The 23,260-nt window shown below is 43.9% G+C and overlaps 1 protein-coding gene and 1 long non-coding RNA gene across 3 annotated transcripts; one reads left to right on the top strand and one right to left on the bottom strand.

The window, feature by feature from the left end:
- Positions 1 to 148: 148 nt before the first annotated feature.
- On the bottom strand, positions 149 to 23,229 carry clstn3 (calsyntenin 3). Of its 2 annotated transcripts, none has more exons than XM_062399910.1 (19): positions 23,078 to 23,229; positions 22,116 to 22,182; positions 19,292 to 19,414; positions 17,729 to 17,939; positions 17,327 to 17,535; positions 15,313 to 15,462; positions 14,163 to 14,348; positions 12,499 to 12,786; positions 11,894 to 12,006; positions 10,022 to 10,181; positions 9,151 to 9,210; positions 8,907 to 9,055; positions 7,818 to 7,966; positions 4,437 to 4,681; positions 4,176 to 4,337; positions 3,697 to 3,842; positions 3,411 to 3,546; positions 2,249 to 2,433; positions 149 to 2,157 (listed from the first exon to the last, which is right to left on the bottom strand). In XM_062399910.1, exons 2-19 carry the CDS (start codon positions 22,180 to 22,182, stop codon positions 2,005 to 2,007), a joined length of 2,892 nt encoding a protein of 963 aa, XP_062255894.1. In that variant the 5' UTR covers positions 23,078 to 23,229; the 3' UTR covers positions 149 to 2,004. The 2 variants fall into 2 exon arrangements, with proteins under 2 accessions (XP_062255894.1, XP_062255895.1); XM_062399911.1 differs by having other exon boundaries at positions 4,455 to 4,681.
- On the top strand, positions 11,075 to 12,649 carry LOC133965508 (uncharacterized). Its single transcript, XR_009923870.1, has 3 exons — positions 11,075 to 11,284; positions 11,816 to 12,050; positions 12,511 to 12,649. It is a non-coding gene; the product is annotated as an uncharacterized LOC133965508 (long non-coding RNA).
- Positions 23,230 to 23,260: the final 31 nt, after the last annotated feature.

Here is a 23,260-nt window from a genome sequence, read left to right as displayed (position 1 = left end):
AAAGTTCAAGTAAAGTACATCTATCTTAGATTCATAGTCGAGTTATGATAGTTTGTTACCCCAACTAATGGAGTCACATAAACAGTAGTAATACTATATTACCTCACTCAGTGTGAACTCTATTCTTCGAAGAAATCTTTTCAATGGAGACGTCATATAGTGTTTTTATTATGAATTTTGTAATGTTTTCTGACAGTTCTCAATAACAATTAGTCAGCATATTCCATGTCATCATTGTATCAATAATTACAGGTTATGTTCCAATAGTAACATAGTAATAATATAAGTTATTAATCGATGCAATGTTTATTCCTTCTTAACATCACACTCAAAAACAACAGGCTTTATTTACTGACAGGTTTAGCACTGCACATTGATCGGCTACACAGACAGACAGCAAGAGACGCACGGGGGGGAGGGGGAGGTGAGGAGAAGCACACAGTTGTTCATTTGTTGAACCCACAGATATCAGATTTTGAAAGTAAATAGAATTTCTTTTTAAAAGTTTCGGAATGTCATGTGAAAAAAATCACCGAGAGGCGGCAAAGATAAAATGAGTGAGACGTATTTAAGTATCACAACAATGTGCCCTCCTTTTTTTGTGATTCAGATATTGACAAATTCTTAAATTACAACAATATTACACACAAATTAAGAGACACTCATCAAGCCAGGGATTTTCATCCTTATCACTACTACTATTATTATTATTACACGGTTTTCTGATGCTGTAAAGGTGACGACTCCAATAAAGTGAAAAAAGAAACAGACAATCATAATCGGCTCCCTCTCAGAGTGTGCAGAAGAACAGAAAGAGTGGCTGCAATAATAATAGTAATAACAATAATATTGTATTATTCATCACTGTATGTACAGAAAAATTTATTACAATCAATACAATCAAAACTGCCCAAGCTGAGCTGACATTCTGGAGACAGCAGGGGTAGCGTTATGGAGTGTGTGCATGTGTGTTTGTGTGTTTGTGTTTGCACGTGTTGTGTTGCAGTTATTGAAAGAGCAGTGTGCAGTGAGTGAAACAGTTCAGTGAGTCATTTAGAGACATTCCAGTGGTCACTAGGAGACAGGGGGGGTCAGAGGTCATGTTACACCATAGTCATTTAGTGGCACAAGTTGAAACTTTGCAAAGTGAAACCAGAAACCGAACCGACAACGACGTCATGGACTCAACAAAAAGACGATGCTATTCAGGGTTGTTGGAATATTGCAGGAGAACCAACTTGTGCCGAGGGCGAGGTTTATTAGTTCATATACCTCAAATATTATCATCAGCCCCAGATAAAGTATATGGTTACCACCTGGAGCACTAAAGATGTCACAATATTAAAAGTAAAATACCTGCAAGCGCATCATCTTTTCATATTTTCTGAAGTTGGAGAGTGATGGTAACGCCTGACCTCACTGTCTTCACTCTGCGGGTGAAGGAATGTGTCGAGAGAGTAAGCAAAAGAGAGAGAGAGGAGAGCTTGTGCACAGACTTCTGGAGTCAGTCTAGCGAGGGAGCGAGGCGACGGGTCGCTGTCTACAGATCTATCCAAGGCCTGCACGTTGTGGAGTTGTAAAGAGTTCATTCTGTGTTCTATAGCAAAGATAGAATACAATCCTTTTTTTTTTTCTTTTCTTCTTCCAAACAAACGAACAAGAAACCTCACTCAGCCAGTGTAACACTAAACATCACATGACCGTCGTGTGATTCGGAACCGGGGCACCACGTACGATTTGGTGGGGTTTGCTCAGGCGGTTAAATTACATTAACTGTATACATTGTGCCATTGAACATTTAGGTGAAGAACAACAGCCTGTTGTTGGCTATAGGTCACATATGGTGTCGAGTGTCAAGAGTATTACAGTGACTGTGTTGTGCGTTGTGTTTGTAAGCATACATTCCTTATACTAGTGGTGTCAGCATATTAAAAGTATGTGTGTGTGAGACTGGTGAGCCGGTTTGTGGTTTCCATGAGACCTGGTGCAGATATACATTGAGGCTCAGTAGCGACGGGCGGTGCCGTCTCTCCCCTCCTTCTTGATGATGATTCGCTGGTCGTCGCTGGCGTCGTCAGGTGACTCCGCCGCCTCCTCCTCCTCCTCCTCCACCTCCCCCTCGTTATCGGTGCAGATTCCCATGCGAGACTCGTAGGACTGTGGAAAAAAGAAAAGACCAACGTGTGGATGAAAACCAGAGCCGAGCAGGAGTCATCAGTCAACTTTTAACTACTGATCTGGATCTTACCTCCATTGGGTTGACGATGATGGTGAGGGCGGAGTCGTCCCATTGGCTGCTACCCTCCTTAGCCCCGCCCGCGGCGCCTTCCCCACGGCGGTGGATGGAGCGAATTCGGAAAACGCCCAGGATCACCATGACAACCAGGAAACCCACGCAAACCATTATGATGACGGTCGCTGCTCCTGGTACAACTGTCAATATCATACAGAGATAATTATACATTGAAAATAAAACACATTTAAAATTTTTTTTTTATAAAAGACATTCTATTTTTATATATATTATTAACATATATAACATAAAGAAGAATCCACACTGTTGCTCTGGGCCACACATTCTTTCATTACAGTGAAAAGAGCACCTCTACACATCACCCTCATTTTACATATGCTCACTGGAACGTGAACTGATCCATGAGTTGAAAATAGAACCCACTGATGCACTATTTATCTCTTTTTGAAGAATTAAAGTAAATATTTGTCTATTTAAAGCTTTATGTTCGAGTGGGAAAAAATGGGCTTCAGGCTGTGAACCAAAGAAAATTTTATTTTTGCAAAATGCTTCTACATTTTGAAAGTCTTTAATGCAACCACACCTTTTGGTCTCCACATAATGTATTCATTGAAAGCCTGTAGGTTAATAATAATCTCCACTCAAAGGTTTTTCCCCACTTTGGATATAAAAGTATAAAAACTGACCGTTTCCCTAAAGGCAGAATTGAAATTCTAGGCTGTTAAGTCTGTGTGGGCACCACCATGACTCAACCTGATCTTTTTATCATCCTGAAGTGTCTGCAGAGCTGAAACACCAGGCGTCTGCTACACTCTGCACACACTGTTTGTTCAAATTCAGAGTTTAATCTTGTAATTGCTTTTAGAGCTCTGCATGGTCAGAAAACTGCACCAACATTAAACAATCTGCTGCCGCCTGGAGGGTGTCTGGGGTCGTTTGATAAGGATCTGTTAGTTCCTTTCTTAACACTAAAGAGAACTTTATTTTTGCTGAATCTGAAACTTTGGAACCCTCGCCCTTTGGATGTAAGATTCGTGAGCACAATAGAAACCTTTCTTTTGTCTTTTATTTTGAAGCATTTTGGGACACCGGTTCCAGAAAGATGCTGAATGAATCAGTGTTGCCTCATTGAGAGCCATTAAGGGGGAAATGTCACCTGAGTTGCGGTGTGGATTGGGAAGGGTGTGTCCACTCAGCTCCCCAGCATGGTGGGACGGATGAAGAAACTGCTGCTGGGAGGCCAGCAGGTGGGACGGGTGGTACAGACTGTCCAGAGAGTGGAGGAAGTTCACCTGAGGAGGGAAGGAGGACAACTATGTTTGTAGTTCTTCTGCAAAACACATCTTTTTCAGATATACACAACGTATACTACCTACACAAAACACTTTATTACACACAGGAGAAAAAGAGATCGCTGTTGTGTGAGTTATGTTTGCCCTCACCTCCAGAGTCAACTCGTTGCTGGTGTATCTTCCATTCATCTCGGAGCAGGACAGGCGGAACCGCCTCTCAAAGCGGGCTGAGCCTTTGGCCAGTCGGTAGCGGACCGAGCGAAGGACGTCCTCGTACACAGAGATGGATTCGGCTCCTGAGGGAAGTGAAGGACAAAAGGAGAGGAGCATTAAAAGAAGACAGGGATTCGATACTGAGGCGATAAGGAGGAGGAGAGAAAAGTGGTCTGCAGCTGCTTATTGACAGCTGAGGGAGGCTTTTATTGGATGGATGACTTTAACTTTTTAGGGTCAGTGTGAGTATTATATTGAATTTCAGAAGTAAATTCCGAAGTTTTGAAGGCCCTGAAAAATGATTTTATAGATTTATATGAAAACAAGGTTTGGGTTATTTCAAGTTAGCGTTTTATGAATCTTGTGTTTTGCTTTGCTTTTTGAGTTTGAGTCTTAAAGGTAGAACTTTGCTTTACCTGTGATGGCAATATAAGCTGTGGTATTGATGATTTCCAGTCCCCTCTCTCGCACCACATCCATGTCCACCAGAAGCTCCTCCCTCTCTGGGTTGAGCTCCTCCCCCAGTGGTTGCACCTCACAGCCGTCCAAGGTGTGAGCCACAGCGTCGGACATCAGAGCTGAGAGATGACGGAGACAAATGACCACATCATTCAGAATACACACCGTGACTCTTCTGGAATCAGTTAATTTCTATAAACAGAAAAATATCCTCGTACGATTCATGACTGACTGACCTCCACCCTCCATCCCCTGTGCAGCCGTGTTGACAGCGTGGGACAGGGAGCAGACGATGCGGAGCTCTGGGAACAGTGGGACACCGCGGGGGCCCTCGAACTCAGGGGCAGGACGAGCCAGATGAGGGCCGACGCCGGACAGAGAGATCTGCGGGGCGTCGGGCTGGAGAACCACCAGGTATCCCTCCAGCTGTTTGAGCGACATGCAGCTCTCCTCGTTGAAACATCTGGCAGGGAGAGAGGAAGAGAGGGCTGGAGTGAATGTCAATGTCACAACAGGCAGCACTACATCATTATTAGATAACCCGACTATCTATCACAAACCGGTGATTTAATCTATGCAGCTCCATCACATTGGTCTTGGACTGAAATATCTCTGCAGTAATTTGCAGGGGTGTTTTAACATGGTAGGCAAAGAGGCCACTTGCCTGGGGGACAAGACAATGGCTAAATACGTTTGTCCACAGCAAGTACAATTCTGTGAGGACCCCTTTACATGAGATGATCGTGTTTAGTTAAATGCAGGGACCCAAAGGGCCCTTTGAAACACTCCTAATTATTGGATTGATCGTTATGAGGAGAAATTCTTCAGATAAAAATTAACGGCACGCCAAGGGGGCAATATCAGGCAGCCGAACAACAGGCAGCCAAACCTGTGAGGGATTGTTTAAGTAAAACAGGAACAGACCGGTATAAAACCAGGAGGACACAAAGAGGGCGTGTGTGGGGTGAGACAGACATATAGAGCGAGCCTGTAGGTGGACCATCAGGTCAACATTTTAGTTTTACTTGATGCACTGCCATTAAATCCAGGACAGACATGAATGACACTCTCAGGGTGAATTACAACTTCGGTCACTTTGATCATGTGACTCAACTCAAAACACCACGAGCTTGGCTGCACACTCTTCTTAATTTAGCATCAATGCAACTGAGGGATGTCGCTAAAGTTGGCCCAGTGATCCGCTACAAAAAGGTCAAAATCCAGTGCAGAGTTTTCACGATCCACTTCCCTAATTCCACCAGGACTGCGGCAAACTTTTGACTGTTGTTACAAATGTCAAACCGTAGTAGCCATGCTGTTACAAATTGAATTTTCCTGCCAAAAACAGGAGAGCGAATCAGATTGATGACAGGCTGCTTACATATACTTATTCATCGGCACTATAACTCAGCATCATATTTGAAAGGGGATTAAGCTGAGCGAGAGAGTGCATTTGTATGTATTTGTGTGTGTGTTTGTGACACATTTCCACTATCAGAGTGAGCAGCTGCTTATATCGTCCTCTCCAGAAGGGCCTGCTGTTCAGCCATCTGGATAACTCCTGGCCTCAAATCAGTCTAATCTTTACACACGCAATAAAAGATGCTGAAGAAAGAAAAACCTCTGGTGCACTCGAGCAGAGACCAAGAGAAAAAAAAAAATCGGTCCGTGACCTTGAATCACTGCAATCTTACAAGCAGTCGGTAGGGAAAAAAAAGCAGCTTAATCATTTTAATCTTATAAACAAGTGACAAAGACAACTGCCCCCAAAGACAGTGATGACAATATGTGCTCAGTCTGATGCCATCCAACTGGTCAGCAGGCTGCTGGTATTAGAACAACACAATGTACCACATCTATATGCCATGGACTGTTCTTCCCAAGGTGAATGAATATTTCATCAGCTAAAAGTGACTGCTAAAGCCAGAGAGCCGGTTCACAGTTGTTAAGCATGGCTGAGCACTGACCCGAAAACAGAGTTTGTGCGCTTTTTATTTCACGGTCCGGTGATTCGGTGCGATGATGCACAGGGAAGCAGCGTGGGATAGTTGTCAGGGTCCGTGCAGGAGCTGAGCAGTTGTGTGTTAGACTCAGCCACCCACCACATTAAAGGTAACAATCTAAGATACAGGCTGTGTTTAATCCTACACAAGACAACAGCTAATAACATCCAACCATCCGTTATCTATTCTGCTCATCCTGTAAGGGTTGTGTGTGTGTGTGTGTGTGTGTGGGTGTGTGTGTGTGTGTCTGTGTGTGTGTGCTGGAGACAATCCCAGCCAAATTGGGAGAGAAGTGCGGTACGTCCTGGACATTTAGAGATGAAAATGTATTAACGCTCACATTCACCCGAGAGTCTCCAATCAACCTAACCATGCTAAAATAATGCTAATGATAACTCAGAATAGTTTTAAAAAAAAATGTCTACGCTCATTGTACTACACCATAGACTGTGTTTATGATGGACAGCATGACAGATCCCAAAAAGTGGAGCTGAAGCATCTTGATCGCCATCTGGTGGCTGGCTGTAGTAAAGATAAAACCCTCCCTCCTCCATGTAAATAAATGGGACACAAACCAAATTAAAAAGATCACGTTAAAGAGGATTTCTTTCATCTTGAGTTGTCCTTATCACACTGATGTTTGTTAATTTAATCATGTGTCTGATAAGTTTGGTTTGGATAGGTAATTTGATGCTATAAAATAGGGTGGAACGTCATGAGCAACCATGTGTCACAGTGGGACTTTGACGGCTCCATCCCATGATCCCTACTGCACAGAACCTGACAGTAAATTCACAAGATGACGCTGTTCGTATCCAGGATGGCTGGAGACGGGTCGTCCATCTTGAAATACTGACTATGCTCTAACGGGAAGGAGCAGTGAAACAATCGGTTAATCCTTTAACAACTTCACATTCTGTAAAACCAGGCTAAAGGAATTCAGTGCCTGCAGTTTATTCTATTGAAGCCAAAGTTTCTTGGTTTGTGAAAGTACAAACAGATAAGATATTCCCTGTTATCTCTCGCTTTGACGCATTCTCCGTACAATCATTTTTCTTTCAGGCCACACCAGTCCTTATCACAGCCGAGGCACAAGGTCCATGTTTGATGAGTTCAATGTCAAAGACGTAAGCAGCAGAGACCGGAGAGTGATTCTTCATCTGTCGACTGCATACTGCTGCAGGACGAGTCCCAGACGCACAGAAAACTGTCTGATGTAACATCTGTGATGTCGAGAGTGTTTCAGTTTAGCTTTTGTGGTGTTGCCTTGGTTGCATCATCGTCTTCTACTGATGAAGTTCATCTCGAGGATTTTACAGGATTACATGATATGAATAAATTGTAGTGAATTTAAATACTAGTTTATGCTTTGGTTGCAGTCTTGGGTTTGCATTTGCATTATCTACTGTTAGTGGTGAATCAGTAACTCCACCTCCTGTATGATTGATTTTTATCTGTGTTGTTGTTGAAAAGAGCCCTTATCCATCTGTGTGTGTGTGTGTGTGAGTGTGTGTGTGTGTGTGTGTGTGTGTGTGTGTGTGTGTGTGTGTGTGTGTGTGTGTGTGTGTGTGTGTGTGTGTGTGTGTGTGTGTGTACCTGAGTGAGGTGCTCAGCTTGAGGGGTCGGACTCCAGGGGTGGCGAAGCGGAGAGAGTTCCTGTAGGTGACCTGCTGCACGGCGCGGTTAAAGCTCTCAATGTCGTCTCCTTCCAGCACCAACACCGACTGACTGGGGTTCACGTGAACCTGCAAGGTCAAAGTTCACACATTCATTTGCACATTTAGACTTTATGTTCTTAAATCCAGTTCAACAAACTTAAGGTAAGTAAGTATTGGTATAAAGAGACTTTTCAACACCTCTTACAAACAGTATTGACATGATCAGATGAACAATACAGAACAGAAATGGATTTTAAAAAGTATCTCAAACACACACATATCTGATCACAGAAAACCCCAGCAAGGGTTTGAAAGACACATTTAGCAACAATACCCCAGAAAGTATGTAAACAGGAGTAAACTTGCAAAGACAAGTGGAACCAGAAAGTGTGATGCACAAATTAAACACCTGATTAGCAAAGGAAATGGTTCCAGCCCTTCTGGCAAAACTGTCATGTGCTTTTTATCCGACCCAAACAAGTTCTTCAAAAAAAATCCAACTTGACATCTCATCTCAAGCTAGAGATGATCCGACAGTAAAGTAAAAAGAAATTAAAAAATTATTACAATAAAGCTACTTACTGCGCAGGGAACAAGTATATCAGGTGTATTTACTGATAATGTTACCAGCTGACATTTGAAGAGTAAAGAATTGATTGCACTGAAAAGCATTCAATTGATTTATTCAGCTTTAATACTTAATGAGATATTTTCTTTGTAACAGTTTATCTAAAAGCTGGTTGCTATGTCATGTACTTTGAATTTACAGTCATTGCCTTAGCCAAAGTGATAATGCTTTTGTTATCACGTTTGTGCAAAAACTACTGAACCAATTTCCATAAAACTATGCGCTCATACTGGCTGTAATTCTGGTTTTATTCTTAAATGTGAGTGTATATGAAACATCTATGATATCTGTATATATTGGAGATTTTTGTTAATTCCAGATCTAAACTGGATCTTCTGAGCATCCTCTCTCCCTCCTTCTCTTCAATGTGGTTTAGTCCATCTCTCTGAGATGTGTTACCTTCATGCCAGAGCCCAGAGTCTCCAGGTCTCCAAAGTCCAGCCCCTCCCTGCAGGCGTACAGACACTCCACCACGCTGTGAGGCTCCACGCTGCCGGGACGCACCGTCACCCCCGACAGCAGGCCGTGGTAACCGCCCACATACTTCACTAAACATCAGAGACAAGCGAGTGACAATCCAGTTCACAGATGATGAAGCAACACCTCTGCCATGCCAACAAGAGAGTGAAAACAAGGAGGTCACCTGAGTCTTTACCCTCCGGGATGGTGTTGTTCAGGATCTCCTTCTGCTTCTCCTCAAGCTCTGCAGAGGGAATAACATACAGAAGAGAAAACACAATGAGAGAGACACTTAAATGGGCAATAAGATAGTCATAGGAAGTGAGAGGAAGAGTGGAGGAGTCAGAGATTGACAGCCAGAGTGAAAAATAAAAAGTCATAAATAAAGTTAGCAGGCTTGAGTGAGACAATGCAGACAAAGGAGCTGCAGACGATAGTTTAAAAATGCACCAACTCCTCATTATCGAGCAGCAGCTGCTGCCACGCAGGCAGCGGGGAGACTTCCACTGTGGATGTGAGAGAATGAACGCGTGTTTTTGTGCATGTGTGTGTGCGTGTGGGTGTGTGTTTTTCAATGCTAATTGGCAGCCAGAGTTTCCCATTTTAACCAGTGGTTGGGCTGATAGCTGTCTGGCCCTCGTGTTGCTCTGCCGTCCTGAATAATTGATATGACACTCATATTATTAGCCCTTCCAGACAAAATGCATCAGCTAAATTATAACTGAGTGAAATGAGGGAGTGAGAGGTGAGAGGCGGAAAAACGTCTCGGCAGTTTGTCTCATGGTTCCTTATGAGGGTCTGTAACTTCCCCACCGCTTCTGCAGAAGATGGAGATGGGCTGTCTTTGGTGATGTGTGATGTAAACAACATTTTCGTGATGGAGGAATGCAGAGGAAGCAACACACAATTGCTGCTCGTAGAGTTTTTGTGCAAAATCAGGATTCCTCGCTCGTCTCTGTTTGCAGTGGTTTCTGTCAAATCCTTCATTAAGTTGGAATGAAATATGTGTGGCAGTCCTGAATTCACTCTGCATAAATTTCCCTTTCACTTCTTACCCCAACAGGCGCCGATGGACATCCTCTGGCGGGGGGCGGGGTTGGGGATGGCACCATTGTCATGGATGAGAGCGGGGTCGAAGGTCACGCCGTCCACATACAGGGTCACAGAGGGGAACTGGACGCTGAGCGACAGGTGATGCCACTCGCTGTCGCACACCTGACGGAGTCGACATGAGTGTGAACAAAGGGAACTGGTAAAATATATTTGATCACTCACAGGTTAATAAACATCAGTTGAAATAATTTTAACACCTTAACATGAGTAAAATGAGTGATAAACAATGTCAAAGCATTATTCAATTAAAGCAAATAGGTATTAGCAGTAATTTGAATATTATCAATAAAAATACTCATACAGCAAACAAATGGTTCCTGGAAATGATATATTATCGTACATATTATTATATACATTATATTAAACATAAATTGCACATTAAAACGGACGATATGACAGCTGCCTACAAGTGAAGCCAAAGCGCCTCGATCACTCCCTGGTTGCTTGCTGCAGTATAAGTCATAAATCCTGCCTCCTCCATGTTAACAGATGACCAAAAACTATTAAATTTTTTCCCCCGTCATATTAGTTGTTCTTATCACATTGATGTTTGTTCAAGTGATTTAATGAGGATGGAGAAGTCCATCTTTATTTACAGTCTATGATATTAGCATTGTCGTTAGCTAGTTTATTTCAATTTATGTGCAGTTGGATAGTTGAGCACACGGCTTAATATTAGTATTTTAGCAAATATATTAAGTTGTTTTCCACCATTAATGAATGTTTGATGAGTGTAAATTCCTATAGACCTTTGTTTCTATCTTTTTTTAAGTAAAGTGGAAAGCAAAGTAATCCGAATAGAAAAAACAGGAGCATTATACTGACGGGGGGGGGGGGGGGGGGGGAGAGAGACCGAGGTAATAAGATCCTGTGGTTCAGACAGAGGGATTTAACAAATCTTCTCTGTATCAGCTCAGCATCTTTTAATCCAGGCTGCTTCAATCTGTCTGGGACCAGTAGCTTCAGTCAAAACAAAGCCCCGTCAGCCACCAGCCTCCAACACAAACCTCATTATACTCCCATGCAGGCAGGTATGCACATGATCAATATTCAAGCAACTCTCTAGGAAACACTCTCTCCTCTATTTCATGCATTCTGATGCATGTGCCACTGTGAACCACATATGCATGTCTGGCATAATAACATGTAAATGTGGTGGACAATTCTGTTGTATCTAACTCATCTAAGAAGCTGTGTTCTACAAGGTAATATTGAAAGTCTTAAAATGAGTTCTATTTGCTGCATCCTGCAAAAAGGCTGATTCAGCTGTTGACATTAATGAGTTGTATTAGCTTGTTATCTGGAGAAATAGAGGGAGTTGAGAGAAATATCCCTTTATCGCTGTAAACTTCTTTGATTTTCTTTTTGGTGAAGAATTCAGTAGAAATATTTCCACATATACATGTTCCACATGTTATTTGAAAGTAGATAGAATAACTTTTAATGTTATAAGTGATGTTCTCATATTGTTGTTGATGTTCTTAAACTCCACACAGCGTATAGCTCTGTTCTGATTTAATGTTGTAATTAATTTTATTTCACTTTCTATTCCCCTGTGTTTCTATGCTGTATTTTATGCCGTGTACTTTGTATGTGGATGAGTGACAATAAAAGTCGACTTGACTTGGTGTGTGTCTATTACCAGAAGATGCATGTTTTTAAAAAAGAGCAGTGATTGATGGACCAGACGACATAGAGATAATAAATAACTGACTATTGTGTCTCCTCTGTTTCAGTTTAACTTCAAGGTACAAACACAGAGGAAACGGCACGGGTGAGAACATCAAAGCTGAGTGTTGCTGTTCCCCCAGTACCTGCTCCAGTTTCCACAAGAACTTGACGGGCCGTGCAGCGGAGACGTCGGGCCAGTAGAAGAGAGAGAGGCGACAGCCGTGGACGGAGAGGGAGTAGTGGGAGAAGGAGTCGTCTGCAGCGCAGGAGACCAGGAGAGAAAAAACAAGAGAATTGGAGGTCAGTGTCATCTAGTCAAAACATCTCAACACGACCAGGCCTTTTAAACACAGAAAAAACATGCGATGACTTTATTATAGATTTGAATCTGTGGTATTTCTTCTTTTCATTCCAGTTTTTGTTGAACATGATGCACACAACATTCTGCCTGGCACAATTACAGCATTTCTTCCGTCGTCCACTCGGCTGTTCAAGTGGGGCAGCTAGGGGTTAAGTGCTTCTCTCAAGAGCACCTTAAACGTAGTGGTCGAAGCTATAAACAGAGTATTTTTTCAGAGCGTGATTTCCCTGCAGCTCTGGGGATTTGAGTGGGTGACCTTCAGGCTGTGAGAAGATAAAACAACAGTTCTTCAGCCCTATTTTGAAAAAGTGCCCATTGTAAACTACACACATTTGAAAACACTACTAAAATGTTATTAGACCCCCCCGACACTGTGATATAACGCACCGTTCTTGACAGTGCTGCACACGATGGTCTCCTCGTCTTTGCGACTTCCTCTGGTCTGAGTGGTCGAGGGCTGGATGTTGGCGCCGCCCCTTCGAATCCACAGCTGCAGGGTGAAGTGGTCGCCTGACAACGCGGAGACAACCGAATCCGGCACCACAGCAACGTGGTTGGATCCGTTGAAGGAGAAGACCAGTGACGAGTCGGAGGAGGGCAGAGTGGGAAGAGCCGAGGTCCAGTTGGCAGCAGGAGATGGAGGTGGGAGGAGGTCGACTTCACCCCTTACGGCACCTGGTAACCGAAAAAGTAAATAAAGATATTGATAAAATAGCATCTAAGTCCCCAGTTAGTCATACGTTTGATGACATATTGTCTTATATTCAGCTAAGAGATATTTTGAACATGGTTATAAAACATAATGACATTTAAATGACATCTATAACTAGCCTGGATGCCAGACGAACTTAGCCCCGCCCACAACATATGAGGTCGGGAAGTTCGGTCTGGAGTCACTCCGTTGGGGAGAAACTATGCCTGAACAGAAGCTGTTCGGACCAATCAAATTGTCAGGGCGGGCTTTATAAGATGATGGACAGATGATCAACAGTAACGTAATTATCTAGTCACCAAAGAACGCTTGGGTAGAATTCGTTTCCAACAAACATACATGCCGCTGGAGAGCTGAGATGTGCAGATGCTGCCATTGAGTCTGTTTTAGAAGACATCGACAGTGCAATCATTTTCAAAGAGGAACAGAGAAACGCGATCAAGGCATTTGTGTTTGAAAAGAGGTTTTTGCCGTCCTTCCTAGGGGATTCGGAAAAAGTTTAATTTATCAGCTGGCCCTGATGGTCGCGAAGAAGATGGGACACAATGAAAACCCATGTGGTCATTGTGGTTTCTCCTTTGGTCACACTCAAGGAGGACCAAGTGAAAGAGGCGACCGAAATGGGCATCACGACGATGCAACTCAGCGTGCACGACGAGGTGGACATTACAAGCGGTCGTTGCCAGCTCCTTTTCGGAAGCCCGGAATCCTGGATGCTGAACAAGAAGTGGAGGGACATGCCAGGCTCCGATGTTTTTCAGCCCAACGTAATAGGTATCGTCCTGGATGAAGTTCATCTAACTTACAAATGTGAGAGAAAGTTTTGACTGTCTGAATACGTCACATACTACATTGCTCTGATTGGTTGTAGATCTATCCAATTGAGCGAAGAGGGATTTTTTTTCCTGGTTCGGTTGAAACACGCCCTATAATCACAGCCCAATGGAGCGGTATCAGACTTGTATTCTGACTAGATTGATGAGTATGATAACGTCAGGCTAATCTATGACGCCTTATGCTCAGACTTTTAAATACTATTCCAGATGTGTTCTGTTAGTTTCTTCCCTTCTCTGAACGTTCTTTTACCCGCTTAGCATCTTATCTCTAGTTTTAGCCTATAAGAATCATTGTCTTGCAAGAACCAAGGCAGACTTTCACTCTCTGACTTGTGATTGTCTCCGGGTATACCATGGTGCCCGTCCTGACCTGTGAAGCTTCTGTGGAATAAACATATTATACAAACAAGAACGAGGTCCGCTGAGATTCCTTCAACATCAAACTTCTACATCATCAACCTCTCGGCTGCATAGAATATACCATCATATAAAGCAGAACTCACCACACAGTCTGCGCACGGATCTGTCCGAGTAGCTGTCTCTGTCACAGCCCTTCCCGATGTGGCCGGTCTGGAGGTCTACGGTGGCCTGGATGTTCCACACGGTCTCCTCGCACGTCTCCAAATGCAGACTGGGAAATAGGGGGATGCTTCCTGACCCGGGTGTGTACTCCACACGCTTGGTCCATCCTGAAAACAGTGACACACACGTTGAGATTGTTAAAACCTGATCCTCTCATCTCAAAATGTAAAAAGTAGAAATCTATTGAGAAGGAGTGAATGATATTTGTGAGGTGGACGAGACGACACAAAGAGAAAACAAGAAACACGATCCAAACGGAAATGATACGGAAATTGACAATCAAACAAGCTGCTGCTGCTGTGAGCCAGTCACCACTTCAAATTTGATGTTTGTCTATTTCAGGTGTTATGGTACAGGTCTGTTTTTCCTTTTTGGCTGCTCCGAGCACCTGTACCGTAACACCTCAAATAGTGAAGCATCATATTTTAGGTGGTGAATGGCTTGACTGGGTTTTCACCATAGACTGCACAAACCACAGCTCACTTGACTACAGAAAGAGAAGAAATTGAGCGCTAAAGGTAACTCTGCCCATTTCATTGTCAAGAGCCGTTGTTGCCCGCTTCCGTTGTGATTGTGTTTCGGACCTGTCTTCTTTGTCAAGTGTGCAATGTCTTGATAAGTAGCTATGGTCCTGTTTATTAGAAGCGCTTGTTCAACCCTTTTTCACTTGCTGCTTATAAAAACTTACAAATATTTGATAAATAATGTACTTAGAGCTACAAAATGTCAAGTTAGTCAAAAACACTTTCTGTTTTCAATGACGAAGACCCATCGCAGTGCAATTAATAGAGCTCTGTTGGGAATGATGCTATAAATATTTTGTAACACTTCAATTAATAACGTCTCCTTCATATTACTCATTATTCAGCACCGGCTCTGTAAAACTCATCTCTTTATATAATACACGCACAGAGGTGATTCATCCAAGCAGCCTCCCACACACACTCCAACTCAAACAGTTTTAACCACAAAGCAACAGATCAAATCGACACAGCACATCCACGCAGCCTCACGCGACCCAGGATCGTAACCAGGGCAGAAACCGGGCGACCTGTGACAGGGACTACCCACCGATCCATCCCGGTTTGCAGGAGGGCTTGACCGTGACGACGACCTGGGCGTCGGCCTGGGCGCGGTTCTTCCCGCAGTCGAAGGCGGTCACCCAGAAGGTGTGAACGCGCTGATGCTTGGAATCCAGGGGCTCAGTGTTCTTGATGTTACCTTGAATCCAGAGACAAGGAGAGAACAGAGGGGAAACAGAAATAGAAGAATTAGTCATCAAACGCCCGGCACGAACAAATTAAGCCCTCATTGATAAAGCTCTGATCAGAGCACGTACACATAGGGTTGCAAAGGGGTGGACAATTTCCGGAAACTTTCCATGGGAAGTTAAGCTCGGATATTTGGGGAATTTTCTAAAAAAATACACAAATTAAACGCTGAGCAACAATACATCATACAATACTCTATTTTAAAGATGTATGGAATGCAGCACACGCTGTACGTTGAATTACAACCCTCCACTGTGCATTCTTCCATCAAATGCACAGATAATTCCCAGCATCATGCACTCTACAGCAATGCTATTGAGGCCTGCTGTAATGTGCAGGACTACTCAGGTAAGTTTCGATGATATTACTGGAGAAAATATATTAGCATGCTGATTGAGGATTGTTCATCTGTTCATCTAGTTTATTTCTATTCATTTATCCATCAATTGTAAAATACTGTATTGTATATTGTAAAACACAAATGTATGGCTAACTATTTATATCTCTGGCATTGCATTAGTGTTTTTTTACAATCTATTTTCTCATCTTATTCTACAGAACCATGCAACACAATCTCATGTGTGGAGACATTTGAATGTCAATGTAGAAGGAAAGGCTGTATGTTAAGAATGATACAAAGATGGAGAAGCATATAGTCAAGTGCCCAAAGTTTCCTCAGGGCTAAAATCAGCCTATGACAAAACAAAATGTTTATATTTATGTCTTTATATGACAAGGTAAATACAGTTAGTATAAATTACCCACAACATTTCCAGTTTATTCCCATTAATTCCTGTTTATTCCCGTATATTCCAGTTTATTCCCGTATATTCCCGTTAATTCCCATGGAAAGTTTCCAACTTTGAATATTTCCGGAATTTTGCAACCCTACGTACACATAAACAGACCTACTGTCATGTTCGGGCCCGGGGATCACGAATAACAGCACAGGACAGGTTGCAGTAAACAGAATGAAAGCTGAAGGGGTTTCCTGTTCGCTGAGATAAAGGTAACAGCGAGTGGCTGTGATAGGCTGACAGCGCTCAGCACGCCAGCTGACAAACAACAGGTGAGAGGGGAGACGCTGTGACATGGTGAGAGGAGCAGAGGAGGGATGAAAGGAGATAGTGGTGGAGCCAGAGAAGAAACAAAGTAACGGGGAGAAAGGAAAAACAGACGGTGACAAGCCTGCAGCTTCGGAAAGCAAGTTTGGAACAAAAGGTCTCTGTGCTGCGATACCGATCTGATCCTGAAACATGAAAGCAGCCTTCACAAAAAATAACACCTCGGAGTCAATTCTGCAGCGTCATCCTTATTCAGGCTGCTGTGTCATGTTATAAAATGGCCACGATTGATCTCCCAGTCGATGAACAGCTTGTCACACTAATTCGCTTCCTGAGGAAGAATTTGGGGAATCTACGAGCAGCCGGGGAACAAAAGGGTGTTATATCAAACAGCTGCTGCGGTGTTTATGCAGAGACAGAACAGTCGTCCTCCCACACAAACTCTATTTTAACATCTTTTGGTTTCTACCTGGGAGAGAAATTAGGTACCTGCCAGTGTTTTCTCTCTGTGGCTACGCAGGCAGCACTATATCTGGTGTGTTTCTCATCTACTGGAGTTTAGCTGAATACTGAACTGCAGATGGAATTCTTGCGATTTTCACGCTTGCCACCAAGGCCAAAGAGAAGAAAGGACTGGGAGAGAAAATAAGCAGAATAACCTTGTGACTGGTGGGAGGATTGTGTTTCTGTCGCAATGACAGTAATAACGTGTCCGTGATTGCTGCAGCTTCTGATAAAGACATGTCTCACCGTCATTGTCAATGGCGAAGGGCACGTTGGGAGTGATGATGTCATAGAAGCAGATCTGGCTGTACTGCGGGGAGCAGTCGGCGTCCAGGGCCTCCACGCGCACGATCCGATCAAACAGACGCCCCTCTGGGACGGACGCCTCGTAGCGACGCTCAACAAACACGGGGGAGAACTCATTGACGTCATTAACACGGACGTGCACGGTGGCCCTGAGAGAAGCAAAGAGAGAGAGAGATGAGAGGGAGGTGGATTATTGTAACAACAGGAGGCATCAATGGCTGCGTAGTGTTCCCAGCAAACAGCCAGAGGAAAACTGAGACAGTGACTGTAACCGTCGTTAAAAACATGAAATCTCTTCTATCTCTAGATTGAATGTGAGGAGAAGGAGGCGTGTGCTCGGACTTGTGGGATTTCTTGCTGTTGACTCCATCAGGTCCCTCGCCGCAGTCGTAGGCCTGGATGGTGAAGCTGTGCTCGCGCTGGCTCTCGCAGTCCAGCGGCTCCTTGGAGCGGACAAGGCCCTCGCCGGTGGAGCGGTCCAGGACCACGGCTTCAAACTGGACAGACCCCGAACCAGAGGGACCATTGTGGACCCGGAAGCCACAGATCTCACCTGGGAGAGGGAGGGAGGAAGATGTTAGATCGGATCAGGGCTGGTCAATAAGCTGAAGAATTTCAATAAATAAATCATCTGAACCGTAATTAAATATATTAACGTTTTTAAATTTTTCTCTAGCTTTAATAAAATTATAAATCTCATACAAAATGCTGCAGAGATCAAACATACGTCAAATTGATTAACCTCAAACTGGGACCTTTAGGTTTTATTCATTACTATTAAAAATCTACAGTCAGGCTCCCGCATTAATTTGTGAGCTTTTGTGTCCTAATATACAGTAACCTCACATTGTGCATTTAAATTAAAGATTTTCTGTCAATTACCCAAAGTCTGGACCAGGCTAACTCTGGGACATTGTCTTGCTAGCTCCGGGCTTTCCTACAAATTCTCTGCATTAAATAGTCCTTCATCTCTGTTATTCCAATTCTTTATTCATATTTCTGTAAAGCAGTCTCAACTTTAGAGGTTATAATTATAGCTACATAATAAAGCAGAGATAAGCCTCTGTGAGAAGAGAAATATCATGCATGGATGCATACAGACGATTTTTAGGTCACATCCACGAACCTTACATCCTAAGAAAGACCAGATATGTCTGGAGGTTCCTTTAAACGCCATTTTATGTTACAGGATCAGTCATCATGAGACTTGGAGAGACCAGTCTGCAGCTGGTGCTCGAAATAAAACCCCCAGAACAGCAGTCAATCACAGCTGCCTGACACCAGTCGAAGGTGTGGAAGGTTTGTTTTTCAAACAGCTCATCTTCTCCTCCTGCTTGACACAAGCCCAATAAATTTCAGGGAGCCCCGAGTAATTTAAGTTGCTCTGCTGTAATTGGACTGAACACGGTTATTTCCAGGACTCTGAGTGCAAACACGATAACCTTATTCCACGAGGCTGCAGAGGCAGGAGTGCTGCCGAGTGCTCTCGCTGTGACGGGTTGAATTACACTATGATGAACTAAAAATAGTAGAGTACGTCGCCCTTAATATTCAGGCTGTTGGGAAATGTGGCTGCCAAAGGCTCTAAACCTCTTTCTATAATAATAATAATAATAATAATAATAATAGTAATAAGAGTCATGTTTACTATCAATAAATCATATCCTGGAATTGGTCTCACAGCTGCAGTGACATTCCGCAGAATTCAAAGTTTTTTTTCATTTTTGGCCCGGTGGCACGACTTTCAATTTGTCCCTGCAAACACCCAGTTTGACCTATTTTCCACTGTAGCCAGATCATTCATGCGCTAGTTTAAATATCTGAGAGCAGTTTTTTTATGAGGGGGGGGGGGGACATCTCTCTACTCCTTTATTCCTTCATGTGGCTCAGTCCCATTGATGTTACCGGCATAGTGAAGTGGAGCATCTTTGTCCAGGGCAAAGAGAGGGGGATTGAGCAGCACGGTGTTGTCGTTCTCCATCACAATCCCCTGGTACTCCGTCTCGATCCATGGCTTGTGCTTATTGGCTGAACGGCACAGAGAGGGGACCAAAGAGGCTTTGGGTTAAATGGAGCAATTAGAAGAAACCAACGTGTCTATTTTTAACACTCCATTATGGACAAGGACATGGTGAGAGTGTGCATGAGTGGGGAAATACACAATATATCTGCCTGTGTGTGACCGGGAAGACACAGTTTAATCACATTCACACCCTCCCAGATTCCCTTCTTTTCCCTTTCGCCCTTCCTCCATATGGATAATCTCCTCTCGTCCACACCGAGTGCCAATGCACGCCGTCCAGGTTGGCAGTATAATTAAAGCCAGTCAGCTTTCACCTTATCACACACCGAGGGGGACATTGCTCGAATCAATCAGCCCAACCGGGCCTTCCACAGGCACGACAACAATGGCTCCTCCGCAGAACAGCAGACTCCAAATCCAATGCCCAAGGTTTACTGTGAAGTTAACCTTTAATTGTGAATTAATTATTCATCAGCGTGTCGGGTGTTCTGCGCCGAATGATCAAAAACCAAGTTAATGAGGCAGAAGGATGACGATTCTACACCCCGGCAAAGAGCGACAACAGAAGCCGGCGTCTCTTCCCTCTGTTGTCCTCAATCTCTCGACGCCGCGGCTACAGAGCTGGAAATCAGATGGAGGCACAAGACTTGTTTTGAGCAGCTGCTTTTGTTGTTTTCACAGTGAATTTACCAGCAAATCTGACTGGAACTAACTCTGCTGTCTTTTTGGTGGGAGGAGAGTCGACTGAGGGAATTGCTGCTGGTTCTGGATCTGATTAAACCGCTCGCTCTTCACACACTCAGCTGGGCACGCAGCTGTAGAGAATACAGAGTGTTTGTAGATAACTGGGTTTAGATACCGAAACCAAAGTTCGACTTTTAATCTGCATCTTACTGACTAATATAAAGATGCTTTTCTCAATCTGTGTGAGGTACTTCACTTGGTATTTCTATTTTGTAGTATTTTGTACTCAAACTGTTTTTCATATTTATGCACTTTTGACTCTGACATTTAGTCAATATAACATTGAAATGCTGCTTCAGACCTTTTTTCGAGCAAAAGCTACAGGATGGATTACCACAAACCTTGGTGAAGGAAGCACTATGGGTAAGCAAAGAAGCCATTTATTTTGGTGTTTATCCAAAACACCAAGTGTTTTCATCGCCTTCTTTAACATTGACTTGCATTGAAATGGTGTTTTTGGATATTTTCCCTGATTTACCATTGGGACTAAGAAAATGCGGCCGATATTTTTAATTGCATAAAAGGTTGAATTAAGTTATTTTACTTGTAAATGAGTATTTTATATTGAGATAATGATACGGAAACAGTTGGGAGATAATTTATAAGCCAATCAAAAGAAAACAAACAATTAGCTTGATAATTGCTTGGTGAATTTTTGATGTCAAACACTCGCTGATTTCCTGTCTCATGTGATAATCAAGGGAATTGTCTTTGGCTTTTGTAGAATGTTTGTTTTCTTCACTTTTGAACTTTTGGCAATTAATCAAGAATTTCACCAGCAGAATAATCACTAGCTGCTGCCTTGATGTTTTTACTTGAGAAGAACATTTGATTAGTTCCTTAATCACGATTCTCTTTTCTACAGATGAAACAATTTTCTTTTTATTCTATTATATATTATATATAAATCTATTATATATAAATCTCGGACATAAGTGCAACTGTGACTGAGTTTTTCATACCAGACAGTTTATGCTACTATTCTATTCACACTTATATTGATTGGTACCCAAAGAAGTATTGAGGCTCAATATCCTCTAGATCCCAGATAATCATCGTCTCCTCTCAAGGTCCAACCTGACACTGTCTCCTCCTCCTCTATTTCCACAGTCCTCCGTCGTCTCTCTTTTTTGGTCATCCATCTCCCGCCCTCTGTCCCCCTCGCTGATCTCCTCACCCCCTCCGCTGCTATATAGCATTAATCTGAGCATCAGGCCTGTGGATTACATCCGGGATTACAGATTGAGAGGCATCCCGTTCTATCTCTCTCCGTCTCCCCTGGCACTCCTCGGCTCTCTGTCACTCTATCGCCCCACAACACACACACATGCTCAGGTATCACACTCCTCACATCCCTCTCCTCCCTCTCCTCCTCCCCTCTTATCGGCCTGCGTTTTTTTCTCTGGCCACGTCCTCACCTGTCACGGCTTCTTCTCCTCCTCCATTCCTCCCAACATCCCCACCCTCCCCCCTCTCTCTTTTTCTCTCCTAGTTTTTCTCTGACACTCCATCTCTCCTTCCACCTCCTCGTGTTCCCTGCACCGCTCTCCTCTACCTCCTCCTCTGACACTCTCTCTCTCTCTCTCCCTCCACGCTGTCTGTTTCGTTCGCCTTCGCCCAGTGTGATAATCACTGGAACAATGGTGTTGAATCAGAGTCATGGTTATCAAGGATGATAAATCTGCTAAAGACAGGGAAACAGATTTATCATCTCGGAGTCACGGCACACAGGCGGAGAAGTCCCACCGGGTCACGGAGATGAGACACAAAACGTTTAAACATGAATGTGAGCTGTCGCAGATGCACTGTTTATGTAACCAGGGAACGTGACAGATTGTGATGAAGACATATGAAGCTATTTCAGGGCACAGGAATGGAAATTGAACGGCGTGTGCTCCTGTGGCAATGAAAACCGTTATCTCAACACTTCACAATTAAGAATCAGAAGGATGAGGAACTGACCTTTGTTGCCATTGGCAACCGAAGTCAAGCAAAGGAGTAGTAAGGAGAGAATACTCATTCTGTCCATCTGAGGGAGGAGAGGAAAGGTAGAGGTGGGTAACAGGGTGGGGTGAGGAGAGAGAGAGAGAGAGAGGGGGGGGAGGAGGGAGGGGGGAGAGGAGGGGGGGTACAGTACATGCATCAACAACTGATCAGCAGTGGAGGAAATAACCAGACGGACCGAAGCAGAGAGCGAGGCCCGTCATCAGATGGTGCAGAGTGTCGCTTGTGCACGAGACGTCGCCAGCAGAGTGGCGTGCATGTAACCTCTGGTGGAGGCCTGCAGGCAGCGGCCGCCACATGATGCTCTTAGATCAGAGCTGCATGTTGAATCAGCATTAATGAGCAAATAATCCATAATGTCCCGTCCCCCCCCACCCCCCCACAAACACACACACATGAACACACGGGACAGTTCTCCTCAGGATGACACTGACATGCACAGGAGCATATGGAGCGTGCACATATGAACCTGCTGCTGAGCGGGATTATGTGTGTGTTGCTGTTTAGAACACACTCTCTATGTGGCCGTGTGGGTGTTTTCCCTGCGTTTTAATTGTGGTCTGTCAGGTTAAAGATGGAGCAGTGGCCACAGCTGAAGAACGAGTCCTTGGGGGGGTTCTCAGCTCTCATTGACTTAAAAAGCCTCTACATTTTTTTTCCATTGCTGCAGTGCTTGGTGAGGCTCCACTGCACAGGAGGTGGAGATAAAAAAAAAAAAAACGAGGGGACGCAGACCGTGGCATCTGGTCACAGGTTGTTCGGGCTACACATCACAGCCGGGGACGGGAAAAATAATGCGACAGTAATCATGCTGCTGCTGACACACATGAAGAACCCGGGCTACATGGCTGCGTTTACTCTGACGCTACACGGCAATATGTCGCACGACCCGGAGAGGAGATGCAGATAGCTGACCTTACCGTGGTGAGTGCGGTGATGCTCCTGGTTGGTACCCAGCCTCTACGCGCGCAGCATCCGCCTCTCACGCCCCTGCCGCTCGGCTCGGCTCGGCTCGACACGGCAGTTTTTCCCCCCAGTCACTGGCCGGAAAAACAAACCCGACACTTCCAGGTGGAAGGACACACGCTCGCACACAGAGATGG

The sequence above is a fragment of the Platichthys flesus genome, chromosome 11 (assembly GCF_949316205.1).
Source record: "Platichthys flesus chromosome 11, fPlaFle2.1, whole genome shotgun sequence".
Lineage (NCBI taxonomy): Eukaryota > Metazoa > Chordata > Actinopteri > Pleuronectiformes > Pleuronectidae > Platichthys > Platichthys flesus.
Note: the sequence above shows the minus strand (reverse complement) of the source record. Positions and strands in the feature narration are given on the sequence as shown.

Coding starts and splice junctions, on each gene's coding strand:
- clstn3 (XM_062399910.1), bottom strand. CDS start 22,182: ATGGACAGAATGAGTATTCTCTCCTTACTACTCCTTTGCTTGACTTCG. Junction 19,415..22,115: donor GGTTGCCAATGGCAACAAAG/GTCAGTTCCTCA, acceptor TGTGCCGTTCAG/CCAATAAGCACAAGCCATGG. Junction 12,787..14,162: donor ATCCGTGCGCAGACTGTGTG/GTGAGTTCTGCT, acceptor TTCGGTTACCAG/GTGCCGTAAGGGGTGAAGTC.